Below are 21,666 nucleotides of genomic sequence, written 5' to 3' on the forward strand. Positions count from 1 at the left end.
TGATGGCACACTAGGCTGCCCACGTGTTACACCATCCCCATTTAGCTGGCATTAGCCTCTCCTGTAGGTCTTCCTCTTTTTAGAGGATTTTATCTAGGATGTCACTGTTTACTCCAGGCTGAACTGTGACCCTGAAGAGCTGAGGGCAGAAGGAATCTTTCTCACACTGAAATTAATTCCGCCTGGCCATTTTAGGACTACAGGCCTGCAAATCGAAATCTGGACTTGGCGGCCTGGGAGGGCAGGGATGCATCCTGGAGAAAAGCACCTGAAACGACAGGAGCGCTCTGGCTTCAAAAGCGGCTACAGGAGATGCACGCTATATGAAGCCCAGCTTCCTGAGGAGGGGGAGCACTTGGCAGACACGCTGTTGTGACAACGCACAGCAGAACTGAAGGCGTCATCAAGGGCTAATGCATTATTATCCACAAACCGAGAACACTCTGCGGGCCCTGACATGAAAGACACAAAAGCCTAATAAGGAGGACAGGCTGGCTCCTTTACACAAGTGAGCCTATGTTCTCCCTTCTGTTATGCCTCTTGTCTGTATGATTCAGTTCATGCTATAATGTTCACCCTCTGCTTTGGGCTCTCCCGCCAACATAATGCTGTCCACCCCAGCACTTGGGTCGGTCTCCCTTACGTCATTCAGGGGGGTGGTTTACGCCCACCCCTGAGTGACATAAGTTATACCGACATAAGTGGTAGCGTGTACAAGCTACCACGGTTGGTCTCTCACTGTGAGGCCGTGTAATCCCTCCACTGTTTCACTGGGCCCTGGCCAGAATTCTGCATGCACCCAGGCCTCAAACCCATGCCTGGAACTTCCTTCATGAAATCAGAGTTGTGGCCCACACTGAACACACTGTATTCTTCTGTCCATCATTTGTTTCCCATTCGCTCAACAATAGTCTCTGTGACGTTGCACGCCATGTGAAATATGCTTATGAGTGTGAATATGATGGAACTGGAATATGCTTTATGCAAAAGATCTCTTGTAAGGTATCATAACAAAGGTTATAACCTACTGAATATATTCCTCCTACTTGTATGCACGTATCATTCATGTATCTGAAGCTAGAAATATGAAGTATAACTCTGAGGTCCTATTGTAATTATGCAAAGTGTGGGCCATTAATGGTCATTAATAGAATCGTGATGGCTCCCATTGACTAGGACAATTGGTTGTAAATGGTTTATTGACCTACAACCTTCCTGTGTACCTGTGGGCCAGCCCATGGGGAATGGAGACTAGGGGGTCTTACAGTGACATGTGACCATGTCACATGATACTAAAATCCATCTTAAATCTGGTACTTTTCCATTTAGCAGGAGGGGTGGGGACCAGGAGAGACAAAAGATTCCTGCCTTGTGCCAAAGCTAAAAAAGGGGGTGGAGCAGGACAAAGGAGGCAGCCAGTCATGAGAAAACCCCTGCTTGCCACCTGAGATGTCTGCTGGAACTAACAAGGACTGTACCAGGGCAAAGGATTGGGCCCAGACCAGGAAGGAGTCTAGTCTGTGAAAGAAGCTTATTGGAACATCTCTGAGGGTGAGATATTACCTGTAATCAGTTTTTTAATGTATTAGGCTTACACTTGCGTGTTTTTGCTTTATTTTGCTTGGTGACTTACTTTGTTCTGTCTGTTATTACTTGAAACCACTTAAATCCTACTTTTTATACTTAATAAAATCACTTTTGTTTATTGATAAACCCAGAGTAAGTGATTAATACCTGGGAGAGCAAACAGCTGTGCTTATCTCTCTATTAGTGGTATAGAGGGAGGACAATTTATTAATTTATTCTGTATAAGCTTTATACAGCGTAAAACGATTTGGGGTTTGGATCCCATTGGGAACTGGGTGTCTGGGTGCTGGAGTTAGGTGACTGCTGAGCTGTTTTTAGTTAAAGCCTGCAGCTTTGGGGGTGTGGCGCAGACCCTGGGTCTGTGCTACAGCAGGCTAGCATATCTGGCTCAACAAAGCAGGGTTCTGGAGTCCCAAGCTGGCAGGAAAAACTGGGTCAGAGGTAATTTCTCAGCACGTCAGGTGACAGTCCCAAGGGATCTCTGTGACCAAACCTGTCACAGTGGCGTAGTCGGCAGGATATGTGCATAGCTGATTGCTCCGAGACGCTGGTAGTGATTTTAAGTGAGTTTTAAGTGTGGTGGCTGGAGAACAGACAAAGTGGTTACTGATTTGTTATTTTCTGTTTGCTTATTTTGGGTAAGGGAAATAGGGACAGAAAAGTAAGCAAAATGAGTGAGAGTGAAGCTCAGAAGAAGCTAGAAGTGCACAGATTGCTGAGAGGGAAAATGAACACAAAAGGCAGACGGAATTAAGACAAGGAAATTGAGGCCCAGAAACAGGCTCAGAGGTAATTTCAGCACATCAGATGACAGTCCCAAGGGGTTCTCTGTGACCGAACCGGTCATAGTCTCTTTTTTTTTTTAGTAACGTAAAGGCCATTTTGCCAGGTAGTTCTTGCTGTGGGTTCTCTCTCTTTACCTCTCAATCATCTCACTTTAAAACAACCTTTCCAGCATTTTGAGAAATTAAGTTGAGTGTTGTACTCCTGGCCCACACCTTTGGAAGCTGAGCTACAATCAGTTTTGCCAGCTCTAAGAGCAAAAGGCCCTTCAGGTACGTCTTTAGTGTGTACGCATTTTGCAGAAAATAGCTACCTGTGCTGATGTTATTTAAGGGGCATGTGACAGGATGGCAGGTTCTAGGACTCGGCAGGAAAATGCAGGGCTATTCTGCTGACTCACCCTGGCAGTCAGATAGTCATAGCAGCTGGGTCTCACTAGCTCCAGCTCTGGTGGCTGAAAGGTGGAGAGTCTCCAAAGCAGGAGAGGGATTGGATGTCTTGCAGGAAGACTCTGGAAACAGGCAGCTCTGGGGAAAGCTTAGATAAGGTTTGGTTTTGTTCAGGATAAAGGGGAACCCCAGGAGGTTTGCAATCTAACCAGCGTGAGCATTCTGAGGACTCTATCCGTTCACAGAAAGAAAGAATAGCGTAGTAAACTTCCATTTAACTCCCCTTCCACAGCCCACCATGATGCTGGGGGGGTGGGGGCATATAATGAACATAAAATACTAAAAACTAAATAAATATTGGTCTCCATTTCCTTTCAGCACCAGACTCTCTGATACTTCCTCCTGCATCCTGTTTGGCACAGTCTACTTTCAAGCACTAGACTATGAAATTTACTCTGAGGAATTGGCTTTGACACCCAATTATTGCACTAATGGCCTGAGATGGGACAGTTGTCAAGGCACATATTCCCTTTGCTTGTTTTCCTTGAAGCAGAAAACGCCATCTCTGATTCACATAGGAGAAGTGTCAGTCTACCGTGGTTAGGCAAACCCTGTCTTTTGTTTTCATTCCATCTCCATGTTTTTAGCCATTCAATCCTGTGTTTGTTGTGTTTGCTGCTGTCTGGGTAACTCCCTGCAGGCACCCCCAAGGAGACAGGAACCCCGTAACTTCAAAGGAGAGGGGCTGAAGGGTGAAGCCTTCCTGGAAACTAGACCACCAACTCACTCTCAGTCAAGAAGCTTGGACAGAGGGGGATTAGGGGAAAATCAGTTGAATTCAATGGGATTATAATAGAATAATGCAAACTCTTATCAGTTTGTCTGAATGTGTTAGGGGCTGCTTGTGGTGATTAATGGGGTCTCAGTGAAGGCAGGCAGGCCCCAGAATGGACATGCCTTAAAGTCATATTCCAGCTCAGAGCATCTTGCTGGCACATCCTCTCCACAGAGCCAGTGTGGTGTTGCTGCTGTTCGGTTCACAAGACAAATTTCCTTCCCGGTGGCCAACTTGGGCAGTTAGAGAGTGGGGGTCAAGGGCTGTTTGGATGAGTTGGTGTGACGGGAGGTGTGCGTGGTGAGAGTAGGACCAAAGTAGAATGACTGGCTTGAGAAGACAGCCAAAGTTTTTGTAGGGGGACGGAACACACAGACAGATGTCAGTCTCATCAAGTGGTTGGCCGGAAAAGACCATGTGGGGTGAGATGACACTTCTCCACCTCATGGGGCCCTTGAAGTGCTGTGATCTGAGGGGGAGGGGGTCAGAAAAATCTGAAAAATGGTGGTTGTCAGTGAAACAGAACAGGAGTTGTCAGATCGGATCAGACCTGAGCTCCATGAAGTCACTCTTCTGTCTCGGGCATTGGCCACCCTCAGCAATCAACCCAAACTGCCCCACAATAACAAGTCAATCAGCCAACCAGCTCAAACCCCCTATCCAAGCACAGCTTTGACCCCAAAAAAGGGGGAGGGCCAGAGTCTCCATGGAGGCCCCTGGGGACTTCACTGTTGCTATTGGTTTTACATGGAAGATGACCAGATACTATGGAGATGGGCGGCAGTGTGATATCTTAAACCCAACTGGAAGGTGCAAGAAGCCCCACAGGAACAGCTGGATAATCTCATCCCAGGAAGGTCTCATCCTTGTCTCTAATGGTTAGAAATTGGTTTAAGCCCTGAAGCAGGACGATCAATCTCCTTCCCAGAAATACTGGTAACATTCGCTGTGCTAACTCTGGATAGTCTTGTTACCAAGGGAATGTCCAGCCCTGCTCAAATATCAGTCCAGCCCCCATGGTGCAGAGACCCATGATAAACATGCTCCAGTCTAATAGCTGGCATAAGCGCAGAGTGTTCATACCAAGGGTGACTCCCTGGCAATTTGACGTGGCTCAGACATAACTGTGCCCTTACGCTAAACAGGATTTTATTCTGTGCTGCTTTGGTTTGATTTTCTAACACACTTTACTGACGACACCAGCACTGGTACAGGCTATAACAATGAATACCATGAGGGAAGTCTCTGTGTAGATTTCTACACTTGGTAATTCCCCACCACCTGACACACACACCTAATAGAAACTCCTGAATGCAGAGTCCATAGGGGCTGCTGGAGCCCCCCTCCAGGCAGGACATGGTTGGAGCCGGGGGGAGGCATATCAGATATGGAGCCGGGGGGGGCATATCAGATAAGGGAGGAGCATCCCCACAACTGCCCCAGTTCTGCCTTCTCTGCAGTAGTGACCGGTGGGACCTAGCTGCTACCCATAGTCTGCTTAGCCAGACTCGCCCAAAGCAGTGGGAAGCCACTCACTGAACCACAGCTTGGGCTCTCAGGCTTTCAGGCCCTGAGCCCAGCAGGCTCCACCCCACCTTCAGGGTAGAAGCACTTTGGGCCAAAGCCTGGGACTTTCAGGATGAGTTAGGATGGGGTTCTGTGGAGAGGCAGCGTGGCTGCCAGCGTGTATGGATATAAGAGGCTCTGAAGCCAAAAGGTGCGACACTGGGCTGCCAGCCAAACAGATTATTGGAGCTCGCCAAGGCCTGGTCCTGGGAGAACGAGCAACCTATTCAATGGCAAAGCCAGGAGTGCTCAGCCGGAAGCTTAATGGGATCTAGGTGGAACGTACATCTCTGGAGCTTGCTCTGCACTCATGGCTGAGCCCAAACAATGCATTACTAAGCAAGAGGGCTGGATATGCCACACACATCGAGGAGAGCAAGTTACTTCCCCTCTCCCTGACTCTGAGCAACCACCCTCAGCCCCCTACTCAGAAATATGAAAGGGACAATATGCACAGAGACAAAGCCAGACAGGGGAAGGAACAACGCTCCTGGCAGGGGTGACAGCCCAGCGTCTTGGTGAACCACATCACACTCAGTGTATTGGGAGAACAATGTCCTCTTCAGACACCCGCTGCCGTGCGAACAAACAACTCTAAAGAATATGCTCAGCTCTATTCCCCAGACTAGGCCAGACAAAGACATGAATGGAATTGTTCTACTGGGCGGGGAGGGAGGCCACCAGCTCAGACAGCTCTAGCCTCCCACCTGCTTGGCCCAAGCACATCGTGGAAAACCGTTAGCATGGAAAAAACCCACATTTCTCAGACAATAGCAAGATGCCTCCATTTCCTGCTCAAACACAATCCATCCCCACCCCCACCCAGCCTGAGAAGCAGTCCCAATATATGTCATAGCAAAACAAAACAACAAAACCCCTTTCCTTGCCTGAGTGGAAGCAGAGTTGGAAAAGGTGTCACTTACTGGCCGGACTTCGCCGTTGGTGTTGGTGTACTGCCGGGCCAGACCAAAGTCTAACATGTAGCATTTCCTGTAGGTTGAAGGCAGGCGACCCATGGCAAAGTTGGACTGGCCAAAAGGAAAAGAATAAAATAATCAGTTTGGATAGCAGCAGCCATTATCACACAAAACTCGGTACTCTCCCGACCACCCCACCGAGAGATGCCTCAGGCAGGAACACAGTGCATGTCAAGGCAGCACCATGAGTTCCCAGTTTATTTGCTAACATGTTTGGTTCCCCCAGGCAGAGAAAGTCAGAGGCTCAAAGTGAGTCCCAAGGAGTAGAGAAGCAACCCTGCAGTGAACGGGGGTCAAGGCTCCCCCACCTAAAATTCAGTTTGAAGACAGGTGGTGTGACACCTCTACCTTGGTGGGTCTTGCGCTTATTGGCGGATTTGCTCGCCTTGGAGCTTCACGGTAGCCCTCAGTTTGGCCGTTTTTGTGAACCCCCAGTCCAGGTCAACTCCTCCTGTGTCTGACCAGGAGCTGGGAGGTTTCAGGGGAATCCGGGCTCACCCTCTACTCTGGGTTCCAGCCCAGGGCCCTGTGAAATGCAGCTGTCTAGAGTGCCTCCTGGAATAGCTGTGTGACAGCTACAACTCCCTGGGCTACTTCCCCACGGCCTCCTCCCAACACCTTCTTTATCCTCACCATAGGACCTTCCTCCTGGTGTCTGATAATGCTTGTACTCCTCAGTCCAACAGTCTGTGTTCTCTCTCAGCTCCTAGTGCCTCTTGCTCCCAGCTCCTTACCCGCACACCACAAACTGAATTGAGCTCCTTTTTAAAACCCAGGTGCCCTGATTAGCCTGCCTTAATTGATTCTAGCAGCTTCTTGATTGGCTGCAGGTGTTCTAATCAGCCTGTCTGTCTTAATTGTCTCCAGAAGGTTCCTGATTGCTCTGGAACCTTCCCTGTTACCTTACCCAGGGAAAAGGGACCTACTTAATCTGGGGCTAATATAACTGCCTTCTATCACTCTCCTGTAGCCATCTGGCCTGACCCTGTCACAGTGGCTACGGATTATCCAGATAATAACCATAAAACCAGAGTGCGTGTTATCTCAGCAAAACTTTGGCAGCTATGGGAAATATATATACTCCACATCCTGAGCTCTGTAGTGAACCAGGAGCATCCCCATTCAGCCTGGGGTTACTATGGGCAGAAAGTGCTTGCCATTCTTCTTCATGTTATAGTTACGAGAGCACACTATGCTGCACATAACTCTGCCATGCTGGGTCTGATTCTCAGCTGGAGTAAACAGGCACAGCAAGTCAATGGCAGGACACTGACCTACACCAGCTGAGAATTCGGCCCTGTCACACCTCCCAGCTGAGATGGATTGGCTAGGGAGAAAGCTGCCAGGAGCAAAGAGGCCCTGGCAGGAAGTCCCAAGGTCAAGGTGGGGAGAGCTACAGGAAACAGCTTGGCTCCTACAGGAGGTTCTGGAGTAGGCTCTGACTCTCAGGCAAGTGGTCTATAGAGCAGAAACTTGTAGGGAACAGACAGCCCCTGCAGAAGGCCTCAGGTTAGGGGAAGGGAGTGTGGATATGGAATGTGTGTTACCCGCTGAAGTCCTAAGAAGAGGGCTGACCCTGACTCTGGGTGGGGCGTCACTCCTCCCTAGGCGGAGGAGCCAGGCTATTGTCTTTTCGCCTTCTGCTTGCACTCAGCACAGAGAGCTCCCCAGAAGCCAACACAGGGTCCCCTGCACCTCTGGTCTGTTTGCCAGGACATGCAGATACCCCTGCTTGTGAAATAATGGCTCCGGAAAGGGGGTTTACTTTAGGAAAGACAAATGCATGACGTGACCTTTCTGAACCTATGTAACAGCTGCTTAGCAGTGATGGGCTGGATTCCAGAATAATACTTGGAGGCAGCCTGCCCCCAGAATCTGACCTGACTGGGGGGCAGCATGACACCAGAGCCACAGACCCACTGTGGAGTGGCCTCTTCTAGAGAGGGGTGGCTGGGGAGTACGTCACTCTACTCCTCTCTTGCATGACGACTGGGGCTACACAGTTGTCTCTGCCAGCCAAGACTTCCCACTGACCCAGCCATCGGGATGACTGTTGACTCAATCTTAAAGTTGACAAATTCTTTGAAAACTACCTACCGGCTTGATATCCCGGTGCAGGAATCCCACAGAGTGAATGGCTTCTATGGATTCTAGAATCTGCTTGCCCAATCGCAGGGTTGTGCTCAGCGTAAAAGTCCCCCGAGGCTGGCTTCTTCTGAGGTCTGCAAGGTTCCGGCCCTGAAACAATTAATACGGCGTGTACCCCAACACCTCCACACACCATTTGCTACATTTAATCCACACCCAGACAGAGAATGCTTTACAGCACCAAGGCTTAACACACACACTCCCCTCCCTATCCCCACCCAATCAGAGATGTGCGTACACCTAAGTCTGAGTTATTTCTTGGATTTCATTTTCCAGTGAATTACTTGCTGATAAAAAGGTGCCAGACTGACAGCTCTGGAAGCTGAAGAACCCCATTTACCTGTCTTCACACCAGGCCTGGGAAGGACAGTAGCAGAGCAGACTTCACAGAGACCGAGATACAGTGCTGAATACAGATGGTTCCCATTTCAGTGTCCCAACCTATTCAGCCCTGGGCTGGAAGCTCAACAGAAAGGCCAGAGAGTCAGCCAGTCACAAGGGTGGTCAATGAGCTAAGCGCCCATTGGCTGTTAACGCCTTTTGGAACCAATTCCATTAGGAGCCCCCCGCAAGACACCCGCTCCTCTGGGTGTGAGCTTCATGTAAGTATTTTCATGCAAGTCCAGGCATAGCAATGCTCTTGTATTAAGAAGCAGGCCAGATACAGAGTTGCTAGAGTGCAATTTTTCCTGGCGAGATTATTTTTTTCCTCATGAGTAAGTGGTAATTTAACCTCTTCCTCCGTTCATTTCAGAGTCTAAGTAAAGGCTATCAGTTCAGCAGAATACTGAACTACGACCACTACATTAAATTCATGTAAGCATACATGTGAGAACCAGGTCACAGGCCTCAATGAGCCCCCAGAAATGATGAGCTTTCTTCTTGTGTGCCAGAAACCACACGCACAGGCTTTCCCACTCCGCCCCTTCTCCCTCTGCCCTGCCTTCATTCATGCATTCCCTCGCCTTTTCTCTTATAGACTCACCTCCCGCTTCACTCCGCACCCAGCAACAGTTGCCTTCACTCCACCAAAGTCATGTCCACCCATCTATGTCCACTCCACTGCCGTCCCATCTCCTCATCCACATCCCTCACTTCCCCACTCCACCACAGTCGCGTCCCCTGAACTGCTTCCCCCACCTTCACTCCATGACCACGTCCAAACTAGGAGAAACAGCTGTTTTCAGATGGAATCACTAATGCACTGTAAAATCCCAGCACAGACATGGCAAGCTGCAGATCTGCCTCCATACCACTCTTTGCCGCAAACTATGGCCCCTGCCCGTGTCCAGACTAGCTGACCAGAATGGTCCCTTCTGGCCAGAAATTCCACCCCACAGTCTAGTCACCCCTCAGCATGCCTGTCCACACAGGGGACATTCCCCCACATGGAGGACTAACTGGTGTTAACCCTGCTGGTGCTGCCGTGTGGAGCAGGCATTGCAGCCGAGCTTGTTGGCATTGCCCCAGGCCCCAGTTTCAGGAATGTGCTGCCAGGCTGCATGATTGGTGTTTGGTTTTGCCTCTTTCTGTTCTGTGACCTGGTCCTTTGCACATGGAACCTAAACTCACCAGTACCCTTTCCCTGCCATAATGCAATGCAAGCGCCCACCCACCAGCTTCGCAGCTTTGCCTGTTACCTGCGTTCTGGATCGTTTTCCCTCAGAGATTAGGTGTACGATTCCTGGCTATATCTCAGCATTTATCACCCACATTTCTAACCTTTGCCTTGATTTAAAAAAAAAAACAAAAACAAGCAAATCCAGCCCTGAGTGGTTAAAAATCACGAGTCAGACCCCAAAGGATAAAAAAAAATAAAATATAAAAACCATAAGATGGGCTTAAAAGTCATGAGGTTTTCAAACAAGAAGGAAGCACACCATGCTCTCAGTGCTGTCGGGACAGGCCACCATTCCCAGTTTGTGCGTGATCATTTCAGGTTCACAATTCACCCTCACTGCACACAAAAATGACTGCCCTTCTATTCTCATATCCCCTGGGTTAAGGGAGCTGCCATCCTATCCCCCACCCAGCCACCTTCCCTGCTCCATCCAGTGTCCTGCCTCACTCATATCCTCCCCCACAACATCCTATTCCCCCCCCAACCCTCTTCATTTACCTGCCCCTATAGCTTCTACCCCTTACATTCTCCTGCTCTGCCCCACACTCCTCTGCACCTTTATCATTCCCCCACTTACACCCAATCTTCCTCTTTATGGCCCTACTCTCCCTCTAACCTCCACACAGCCTTCTGTCTCCTCCCAAGATCCCTTCCACCCCCGAAGTCTCCCTCCTGCATGCCATATTCTCCTGTCTCTTCACCATTTCCTAACCACAGAATTCAGGAGTTGGCCATCTTCCCAAAGGGAAGGCTGGCTTCAATCCCACTGAATCTATGGGAAATAGTGGCCATCTTTACTAGGGGCTGCATCACTTCCACCTGCAAACTGCACAGGGCTGTGGCAGCTATTTTGACTCAGAGCATGCCCTAACTTCAGTCCCACGGGCCGTAATGAGACCAGTGTCCGTTTTTAACAGGGGCAGCGATTCACAAGAAGTCAGCGGGAAAAAATCAGGGGCAGCTTTAAAAGAAGAGCAGCTACTGTGTGACTTGATCAAATCCCAAGAGCTGGCAACTCTGTCGGCTGATTGCGTCTCCTCACTGTGGCAGTCCTGGCAGTCCACGAGTGCCCCCTAGCAAACACACAGCTTCTTTCTTTCTCAGGGCTCCCACAGCAAAAATTCAAATAGCAATGAGTGCACCACAAGGCAGGGGCTCTACAGGAGCACAGCTCCCCAGCCAAAACCTCCTCCAGGCTCTAGGAGCCAGGAAGGGGTGCGGATCTGAACTGCAGCCACGCTCCTTTGGGCCACCTGCTCTCTTTTACCTTTCCATTTGAGCCCTAATGGCTGATGTTGTCTCATTCCTTTTTCTCTTTACACTACCTGAGTCAGCGCCGACATAGATAGAGTTCTCTGCAAGTGCTAGACCAGGAGTGGATTGGGAGTAGACGCTGTACTTGAAAAAGACCGAAGGAGACTAAAGATTGCAAGGTAAACTGCCTAATAAAGTAAACCCTGTTTTTAGGAGTTGAAATATACTAGGTGCAACTGACTACTTGTTGCTGTTTTGATTTGGGGCAGATACAATTGCTATCTGGAAAGTTACATCCTCTCACTTGCTGGCTAAGATAGAGTTTAGGGGCATACATATCACCTTCAACATGTATTTTTTCTCTGGGAATGCTACCTTAAGTATGAAATTTCCCTCTCAGAACCTTTTGTAGCTGCTTCCTCTCCTGTTACATACTGTCATTATGTGAGCTTTTTTACAGATATAAAACCACAGGTCATTCAGGGGCCCTGTTCTAATCCTCATGAATAGCTTTAAAGACAATTTAATGAAAGCTAAGGATGGACTATGTATCCAAATCACAGTGTTCTATTTATCCTTGTCTTCTGAACTCTGCCTATGCCTTTTTTGATGGTCCAACAAAAAGTGGATTTTGAGATGTGTAATCCTTTTGATAAAGCACTCTCCAGGTAATCTTCAGCATCAGGGAAGGCTATCAACTAATCAAAAGCACCTAGGAAAAGAATTCCTTTGGCAGAAGGCCGAACTGTGTTATTGAAAACGTTCAGAGGACCTACGATAAACACAGGAATTATTTGCGGTGTGCTGATAACACTGTATTATAGAACCCTGTTATCTCTACCCCTCAGAAACATATGAAATGTCACGGACATAGAAAGGATGAGTCAAGCCAAGTTCATGAAGGAATGGGGCTAGAAAGGATTGCAGGTGCTTCCTGGGGACTTGTGCCTACAGGCTCCCTACAGATCACACCCAAACCCAATGAAACAACCTGGGTCTCCATCCATGCCCCTCCCAGAACCAAGTCACTAAGGAAGCACTAAGGGTTTGGCTGCACCTGGCTCTCTAGCCTTTTCTTTTTCTCGGTCTGTGTGAGTTAAGAACAGGGAGCACAGCTTTTTTATCCACTCCAAACGTTCTGGCTTTGTGGAGTGCAGCCAGAGCTGTCCTGTTACCAGGATGTTGTTTCTGGGGCCTCTCGTGTCCTCATTTTATACTACTGGAATCATGGGGGATCTTTTTAAGAAAAAGCCAAAAAAACTGCACACTTCGAAGGCTGCCTTGTTGACCCACAATCTTCCCATGGCAGGTGAGGGAGACAAACGCATGGTCTCTCGTCAATAAAGCTACCCAGGGGCATGGAAAGCCATGGTGGTCCAGGATGGCCTCAAAGGAAGCTACGAAACAGGAGCAGCTCTGCAAAAGTCTGGGAGGCAGCAGTGAAACTGAAGTGCCCTGATTATATCAGCAACACCGAACTGGTCGAGAAGCAGCTGCAAGGAGCATCGCTCCAAAGTAGCAACAGTCAGAAGGAGAGCCTGAGTATTGCTGGTCTAACGAGAAAGTCCCCTGCAGTGCCAGGGAATTGGGGGTCCTGCAGAGCGTCCCAGGAGAGGCAGTGAGACGGCAGCTCTGGAGCAGCCCCATGAGAGTTGATTTTGACAAGCAATGGAGAAACTTCTGGGACTAAAAGTTATTCCATGTCCCATTGTCTTTGGGGGCTTGTACAGGTGGAAGTGGGGCAGAATTGGGTCTTGCAATTACATCTTAAGAGAATTCTGTAGAGGCTCTCAGGCCGCAGTTACTCTTGTACAGCTGTGTTGGCACTGCAGGGCTAGCATGGGTTAGAAGGTTAAAATTGCTACTACTAAAAGCAGCAGGAACGACTTTGGAGGTCCGCAGGAACAGACAAGGGAAGTTAGAAGGTGCTGGTTTTTTAGGCCCACTCTTCAGAACCTGTTGACGGCTGTTCCAGGAGGGTCCAATGGGGCCCATGGAGCAGCCAAGGAGGTACATTTTCAGCCTGGCCTCCATGGATTTCACTGTCCTTTAGAAAAGGCCTTGCACCCACTGCATTCTGAGTGATGCAAGATTCCCCTAGACAGAAGAGGTGCCGACTGCATCCAGCACCAAGAGGAAGACACAGGGGACAAGCCCTCAGGTAAGAAGTACACTTTAAAAGAATGAGAAGTTTATTTTGAAGGGGCATGGTCAAGATAACAAAAAAGTCACAAATTCTCTCTGAATAGCATTTACCTATTATCTTTACCTATGCCACATAAGATCCCTGGTGGAAACGCTACTTTTCTATCTGCCAAAACTTGCTTGCTCTGGGTATTTGACAGTACTTGGTATATGGCACATCTCAGCAGCCTCTTTGCTCCATAAACCAGGGCAGCCACCATCACTTGCTTCTCTGCTTCCCCACCCCCAAGTACCTTGGCACCTCTTCCATGCTGCCCCCTATGCATGGAACACCCTCCCCTAATTAATTCACACAGCCTCTTCCTCTAACCCTTCAGTTCCCTTCTTCACCCACCTCTGCTGCAATGCCCACTGAAAAGCTGTCAAACGTTACTGGCTAGGCAGTGCTTGGTTAGTGATCTACCCGTTTCTCTCATTCACTTTTATTATTTAATTTAAAGATAATATAAAGATCATTTAATTTAAATTAAATAATATGAGTGAATGAGAGAAACTGTACCCTTGGCTAGTAGATAAGTATAAGTAGGGGCATAGCGAACAGATCGAGGGATGTGATCGTTCCCCTCTATTCGACATTGGTGAGGCCTCATCTGGAGTACTGTGTCCAGTTTTGGGCCCCACACTACAAGAAGGATGTGGATAAATTGGAAAGAGTCCAGCGAAGGGCAACAAAAATGATTAGGGGTCTGGAACACATGACTTATGAGGAGAGGCTGAGGGAACTGGGATTGTTTAGTCTGCAGAAGAGAAGAATGAGGGGGGATTTGATAGCTGCTTTCAACTACCTGAGAGGTGGTTCCAGAGAGGATGGTTCTAGACTATTCTCAGTGGTAGAGGAGGACAGGACAAGGAGTAATGGTCTCAAGTTGCAGTGGGGGAGGTTTAGGTTGGATATTAGGAAAAACTTTTTCACTAGGAGGGTGGTGAAACACTGGAATGCGTTGCCAAGGGAGGTGGTGGAATCTCCTTCCTTAGAAGTTTTTAAGGTCAGGCTTGACAAAGCCCTGGCTGGGATGATTTAATTGGGGATTGGTCCTGCTTTTGAGCAGGGGGTTGAACTAGATGACCTCCTGAGGTCCCTTCCAACCCTGATATTCTATGATTCTATGAGACTTTGACTTCCTATTACTTGTTACCGTCACCCTCACCTTCCGTTCACAGTGTTCTGCACCCATCTGTCACATCATGCCTGGTTCGGTTGTAAACTCTCTTGAGCAGAGAGGGTCTTTTATTTTATGGCTATACAGCGCCAGGCGCAATGGAGCCCTGAGGACAGTCAGCGCTTCTGGGTGCTACTGTCACACAAACAAAACAATAAATAATAATCGACAGGCAAATGTGATAGTAAAACCCCCAACACTGGCCAAGAGACACTCTGGGGCAGGCATCAAATATAAATCTGCTTTTAACTCACTGTTTGTTTGAAACAGGCTCACTACCAAGATGAAGGTGTTGCTTTAAATCTCCATTCACTAGAGGTTATTCCCCTCCCCCAGGAGGCCTTCCATCAGCTGTCTCTCCCCTTGCAGCAATCCCAGCCAGTGATTTCATCTCTTCACCTGCAAAGGCCTGTTGTGGGGACAGCTGCTTTTGTTATGGGCCCTACACAGAGCCCCAATAGCTATGTAGGCTCTTGGAGGTGCTGACTATACAGAAGGGGAGAGTCTCATGCTGAGCCACGCAGGGATCTGAAAGGCAACAAAAGATCCCCCTCCCCCATCCAGCCAACCTCCACCCCAACTCTCATCCTCACTCTCCTGCTGACTGGGAACAACGGCAAAGCCCAGGTGTCTCTGAGACAAGGAACAGAAGAACTCACCTGAAGCTGCATGACCACGTAATTAAATTTCTCATTCCTTCCACAGCCAATAAATCTGCAAACATGGTCTTTCCCTGCAGGGAAATACAAACACACAGAATATAATATAAGAAACCAGACCCAGCTTCTGCAGAGAAAGAGCTTCACAGCCAACATCTAGTCAGCCTGAAAAGACTGGACCGTTTATCTTACAAGAGGAATAAATGTAAACCCAATAGAGGTTTACATAGTAAGAAGAAGGAATGATATTAGGGAAGGTTGATAGGGCCTATCAATGAAACTGAAGAGTCTCAAATTTCCCACCCCATGTACTTAGCCTCTGGAACTCACAGCCACTGGATACCACTGAAGCCAAGAGCTCAGCAGGAGTCATATAGGAACAGGACATTGGTCTAACAACGACGATAGCTAGAATTAGAATAGTAAATACTCCAAATTAAATCTTCAAGGCCAAAGCTGCTAGCCACACACCCAACCCCACGGCCCTTTGTCCCATAACCATAAGGAGGCGCTTACTCAGATACACCCAGGGACATCTGTCATCTTGGGCTCAGTCCAACTACTGGACTTTTCAAACTTTTAAAGGGCCAGGCCACCTGATGGGGTGGGCTGACCATTAGGCTCTATTACCCTTAAGGGGAGATTACCCCATCACACCCTCCCAGCTGACTCCTGACTTCTGCGGGACCCACCACATACACCCTTCTAGTTTGACAGCGAACCATTGATAACCACTTGTTGAGTATGGTCTTTCAAGTTCAACCAGTTGTGCATCCACCTAATAGTAATTTCGTCTAGACCAGATTTCCCTAGTTTGCTTATGAGAATGTCAAGTGGGGCTTGTCAAAAGCCTTATTAAAATCAAGATAGTGCTTCCCCCCATCCACTAACCCTGTCAAAGAAGGAAATCCGATTGGTTTGGCATGATTTGTTTTTTATAAATCTATGCTGGCTATTCCTTATAGCCCTATTATCCTCCAGGTGCTTACAAACTGCTTAATAATGTGTTCCAGTATCATTCCAGGTACTGAAGTTAGGCTGATTGGTCTATAATTTCCTGTGAGAAAGGAGGGTCCCAGAGCTCAGGCCAAGCCTGAAGGTCTACACTGCAGCTAAACAGCCCCTTAGCCAGAGCCCCTCAAGCCCGAGACAGCTAGTATAGGGCAGCTGCGGGTTTTTAATTACAGTGTAGACATACCCTTAGGTTTTTTTCCCATGCGTTCTTATAAGAACATAAGACTGGCCATACTGGGTCAGAACAAAGGTCCATCTAGCCCAGTATCCTGTATTCCAACAGAGGCCAATGGCAGGTGCTCCAGAGGGAATGAACAGAACAGGGAATCATCGAGTGATCCATCCCTGTTGTCCAATCCCAGTGTCTGGCAAACAAAGGCTAGGGACACCATCCCTGCCCATCCTGGCTAATAGCCATTGATGGACCTATCCTCCATGAATTTATCTAGTTCTTTTTTGAACCCTGTTATAGTCTTGGCCTTCACAACATCCTCTGGCAAAAAGTTCCACAGACTGACTGTACATTGTGTGCAGAAATACTTCCTTTTGTTTGTTTTAAACCTGCTGCCTATTAATGTCATTTGGTGACCCCTTGTTCTTGTATTATGAGAAGGAGTAAATAACACTTCCTCATTTACTTTCTCCACACCAGTCATGATTTTATAGACCTCTATCCTACCCCCCCCTTAGCTGTCTCTTTTCCAAGCTGAAAAGTCCCAGTCTTATTAATCTCTCCTCCTACGGCAGCCGTTCCATACCCCTAATAATTTTTGTTGCCCTTTCCTGAACCTTTTCCAATTTCAATAGATCTTTTTTGAGATGGGGCAACCACATTTGCACGCAATGTTCCAGGTGTAGGCGTACTATGGATTTATATAGAGGCAATATGATATTTTCTATCTTATTATCTTCTCACTTTTCAACTCCAGCAGGCACCAGATAGACAGAATGGTTTCTGTAAAGGAGAAGCCCCTAGGAAAGGCATGGCGCCAGACAGCGTGCTGTGTGCTTGGTGGGAGCAAGGGCTACAGGAGGCATGGCTTGGGACGTGGGCAACTACGCTGCCCCTCAGACTATCAGAATTCCAGAGCAGCACGAATACAACCCTGGTGGGGACCAACGCTCCCTCTAATTTTTTAGATCCATATGTGGAATGAATTTTGTTATGTGCATCAATATGGAGCTGATGTGTGGTGGGGGTGGGGCCAAGGGGTTTGGGGTGCATCAGGAGGTTCAGGGCTGGGGCAGAGGATTGGGGTGCGGGTGAGGGCTCTGGCTGGGGGTGCAGGCTCTGGGGTGGGGCCAGGGATGAGGGGTTTGGGGTGGGGGAGGGGGCTCAGGGCCAGAGGGTGGGGGGGGTGAGGGCTCTGGCTGGGGGTGCAGGCTCTGGGGTGGGGCCAGGGATGAGGGGTTTGGGGTGGGGGAGGGGTCTCAGGGCCAGAGGGTGGGGGGGTGAGGGCTCTGGCTGGGGGTGCAGGTTCTGGGGTGGGGCCAGGGATGAGGGGTTTGTGGTGCAGAGGAGGTTCAGCGGTGGTGCAGAGGATTGGGGTGTGGGGGGGTGCGGGCTCCGGCTGGGGGTGTGGGCTCTGGGGTGGGGCAAGGTATGAGGGGTTTGGAGTTCAGGGATGGGGCAGAGGGTTGGGGTGTGGGGCGATGAGGGCTCTGGCTGGGGGTGCAGGCTCTGGGGTGGGGCTGGGGCTGAGGGGTTTGGGGTGCAGGCTGCCCCGGGGCTGCGGCAGGGAGAAAGGACTCCCCTCAGCTCTCTCTTGCTGCAGCAGCCCGGGGAGAAGCGCCTCATCCTGGCCGCGGCGGCTCCGAGGCTGGGGGAGGGGCACCTCTCCCCATCTGCATGGCCCTTAATAGCCTGCTGCACAGCCGCACAGCTTAGAGGGAACTTAGTTGGGGACCGCAGGATCTTCTCTCTCCATGGCCAGGAAGATGATGTCCACCCAGGGAGACTGTCATGCTCTCCTCTGAGGCTGGGGAGAAAGACCCCACCCTGGAGATCAGAGCAGGAGAGGAGCCAAACACATTTTAGAGCAGAAGCGAAGAAGGCCCCAGAAAGTTAGCAGGTGCCTTTGTTTTGTCAGAGAGCGTCTGCCACGGGGCTGCCCCTGAGCCATTTTCCTGGTAGAGGAGGTACCTGCTAACTCCCCCGCAGACCATGGCAGACAGCGGTAAATGGAGCGAGTCAGTGCGGCTCATTCTGAATCCCCTTCCTTCCATCCCTCGCCCACCCGCTTCGACACCAGGGACATACAGCACACGCTTGACGAGGACACAGATTTATTCGGCCACACGAAAAGCCTCTGCAAGGAGATGAGACCGGAATTACATGGAGCCAAGGCTGCAGCAGTCTCCACTAATGAAAGCAACACAGGTATGCCAGGGCACGGCATTGTGAATAGCTACGGGACAGCTATCTGGGAACAAATGGGCAAACCGTGGAAGGGCCCTCCTGTGTCAGGACATCCCCACCTCTGCCTCCCCCTGCAGTGAGCAGGAAACAGGCAATGCACCACCACGCGGTGCCTGCTGTGATTCGATCATGATGCAATCAGACCACAGCATGGCTATGACAGACAGTCGGCACCTCACACAACTGTTCAATATTCAGCAGATCCCTGCACTGCAGAGTAAAACTGATCGGAGGCCTACGTAATGAGATTGTTAAACTGAGCCAAAGGAATGGATGGGGAAATGCCACAGTGAACTCCAGGAGCTTGTAAATATGGGAGCAGGCGTCCTGCAGAGTGAGGTCGAGGAGGCGCGCACATGGCTCCCAGCTTCACACAGCTGCAGTCTGCGGCAGAACAGCAGCTCTGCGGTAGAACTAGCAGACAGGGAACGCAGCACATGGCATGCACAGACATGTAGGCTCCTGCCCCCGGCTCTCGCTGCACAGCCATCCCACCTCTTCCTACAGAGCAAGCCCGGAGCCCTGAGCAACACACCCCTCAGAATCCCTGAGCCGCAGTCCCAGGGAGGGTCAGATGCTTTCCTTATCACTGCACAAAGGATGACAGAGCAACATTTTACAAAGGGATCTTCTTAAAGTGACTGTCTCCACTGCAGCAGGGCCCCACCCAGCAACGGCTCAGCGTACAGCATAGTGCTTGATCCAACAGTTTGCAGCAGCTCCTCCCCGCAGGAGCATAGAGAAGGGCAAAGGGGATAAATCCATTGGGTTTACACATGGCACATAGCTAAAGTGAAGTGAAGATTGCTGCCACCAGGGTCAGATTAAGCCACAGGTACTCAAGACACGTGGACGAGAGTCCCAGTTCCTCGAGCCATGTGCAAACCCTAAACAGAGCATTAACGTTACAACAACAAACCCCAGACACTTAAAAAAGTCAGGAAACAGAGTTAAGGGTAATGCTTCTCACACAACACCCCTCAAACAACCTTAACTCTGCCCCTGCAGGAACGCTCCAAGGGACTCAGTATTGTAACCTTCCATAACAAATGCTGCTATTTTATAAGTGTCCCATCTGCTCTGGAAAGTGACACCCAAGACTCATGACACCGAGCAGCCATGTCTCCCTCTGCCAGCATTCCAAAGCAGGTGCAAAGGCTCAGGAAATGAGAAAAGACAACTTCTCTCGTAATCACAGGGGCCTTCCTGCCAAATGAGAAAAAGAAAACTCTGCTCCCTCCTTTCCTTCATTATACGTGCCCACTGCAAACTCTGGAGGGCAGCATCACTGTGACCATTCCCTGATCCAGGGCAGGGAACTCACCCTGACCCACTCCCCAGAGCTAGGCTCTGTGCACATGGGGGGAAAGGAACTAGCAAGGGGAGCACAAGAGGTGACTCTGGACTTCTCCATGCCCTTCCCTACGCATGGCTAATTGCCATCTGTGTCTGACACCGACTAATATTCGCCGGGCAGAAGCCTGGTCCTGTAAAGCAATATGCATGCCTGTGCCATACTGAGGTACGATCTAGACTAATGAGTAGCTGTGTCAACCCTGCCCTGTGACCTGGGGTACCCTTTACAATGCCTCGCTGCACACAAATAGCCTCCAACCTGTAAGTCACTCCCAGCTAGGTCTCTGTGTGCTGCAGCCAGCCAGCCACACCTTGGCTCTTACTAGCCTTAAAAATGACCCCAAACACTCCCAGTCCCAGATTTCCCCTCAGGAGCATATGTCCTGTTCTGCCCAGCCCTCTCCAGGACAGTATGGACTAAATCTGTTTTTCCTTTAAAGGAATAATATGGTAACAACTTGCTACCCCAAACAGAGTTACCCAGACACTTTAACTTGAACACACTGGATTAGATAAAACAAGGAAACAAATTTATTAGCTACAAAGAGAGAGATATGAAATGAGCACAAGTAATGAGGCATAAAGGCCAAAAATAAAGATAAAACGTTTACTGATCCCTAACTTGACAAATTACATTAGATTCTTTAGGCCAGACCCCTCCCTGAGTCCAATGGCTGCTTCCTTTGTCTCTTCAAGTGCTGTGAATGCGATGGGCAGGGAGAGAGAGAGGGGTGTCTTGGGTTGTTTGTCTCTCCTTTTTATAGTTTCAGTCCTTCTCCTGAAAAACATTTCCTGAGAACCAGGAAAAGAGTCTATGTGGAAGGATGTTCCCTGCTGGGTTCTTGTCACCTGTTGGAACTTCCTTTGTCTTTACTTCCTGCTTGAGACTCTGTTTACTGCTTAAATGCCAATTAAGCAGAACACACCTTCCTTTGTTTAGGACAGACCTGTATGCCAACCTCTCTTTGGGCAGGGCTGGAACATGAATTTATAACACCATGCAGGGGAATCTTATAACTTCACATACAACGTTGCTGCAGACACACTCACGCAGGGATTCTCAAACTGGGGGGTCTGACCCCTCAGGGGGTCGCAAAGTGCTTACTTTGGGGTTGCAAGCTTTCAGCTCCATCTCATGCCCAGAAGTCTACACAGCAATGAAACAGCCCTACAGCCCGAGCCCTACGAGCTCGGGTCAGTTGCCACGGGCCAGCTGTGATGTCTAGTTGCTGTATAGGCATAACCACAGTGGCCACTATCTTGCTCACTGAACATGCACCCCTGGGAGCTTTCTGACACGTAGATGAGCTGATTTTAGACACTGAGGGTTAATGTGCCCCAACAGGCTGTGAGAACAGCAGGGAAAGGGGTGAACCTGAAAGGTGGAGGAGGCGGGTGACCCTGATTACACTGTGAGGAATGAGGCCTAATATGTGTGACCAAGGTAGAGAGAGAAGACTGGGGTGCTGTCTCCCAAAGCTCCTGAACAGTGGTTTGTTTTCAGTTTGCAAATCATGCCTTTGTAGCAGAAAACATAATCTCTGAGCACACAGAGGATGGGCTAGGCTGGGCTGGGCTGAGTGTGTGAGGGGAGAGCGCGAGTGAGGGAATTACTCTTTAGGCTGGTAGGGCTAGGCCAGGCACCTGTGAGGTGGGAGCCCCAGGGCCCAGTCTCCCTGCTCCAGTGTCTCGC

At 49.5% G+C, this 21,666-nt stretch overlaps 1 protein-coding gene across 5 annotated transcripts in view; it reads right to left on the reverse strand.

The window, feature by feature from the left end:
* The window catches only part of TTBK1 (tau tubulin kinase 1), a 154,693-nt gene that overhangs the window by 73,422 nt on the left and 59,605 nt on the right, over positions 1-21,666 (reverse strand). For 4 of the 5 annotated variants that reach the window (XM_075127284.1, XM_075127285.1, XM_075127283.1 and 1 more), the window contains 3 exons: positions 15,185-15,258; positions 8,235-8,375; positions 6,084-6,188 (listed from right to left, as the gene is read on the reverse strand). In XM_075127284.1, coding sequence (XP_074983385.1) covers positions 6,084-6,188; positions 8,235-8,375; positions 15,185-15,258 — 320 coding nt within the window. Of the gene's footprint in view, positions 1-6,083; positions 6,189-8,234; positions 8,376-15,184; positions 15,259-21,666 lie in introns of those variants that run through there. The other variant, XM_075127286.1, reaches the window with a different exon arrangement.

The sequence above is a fragment of the Caretta caretta genome, chromosome 3 (assembly GCF_965140235.1).
Source record: "Caretta caretta isolate rCarCar2 chromosome 3, rCarCar1.hap1, whole genome shotgun sequence".
Classification (NCBI taxonomy): Eukaryota; Metazoa; Chordata; order Testudines; family Cheloniidae; genus Caretta; species Caretta caretta.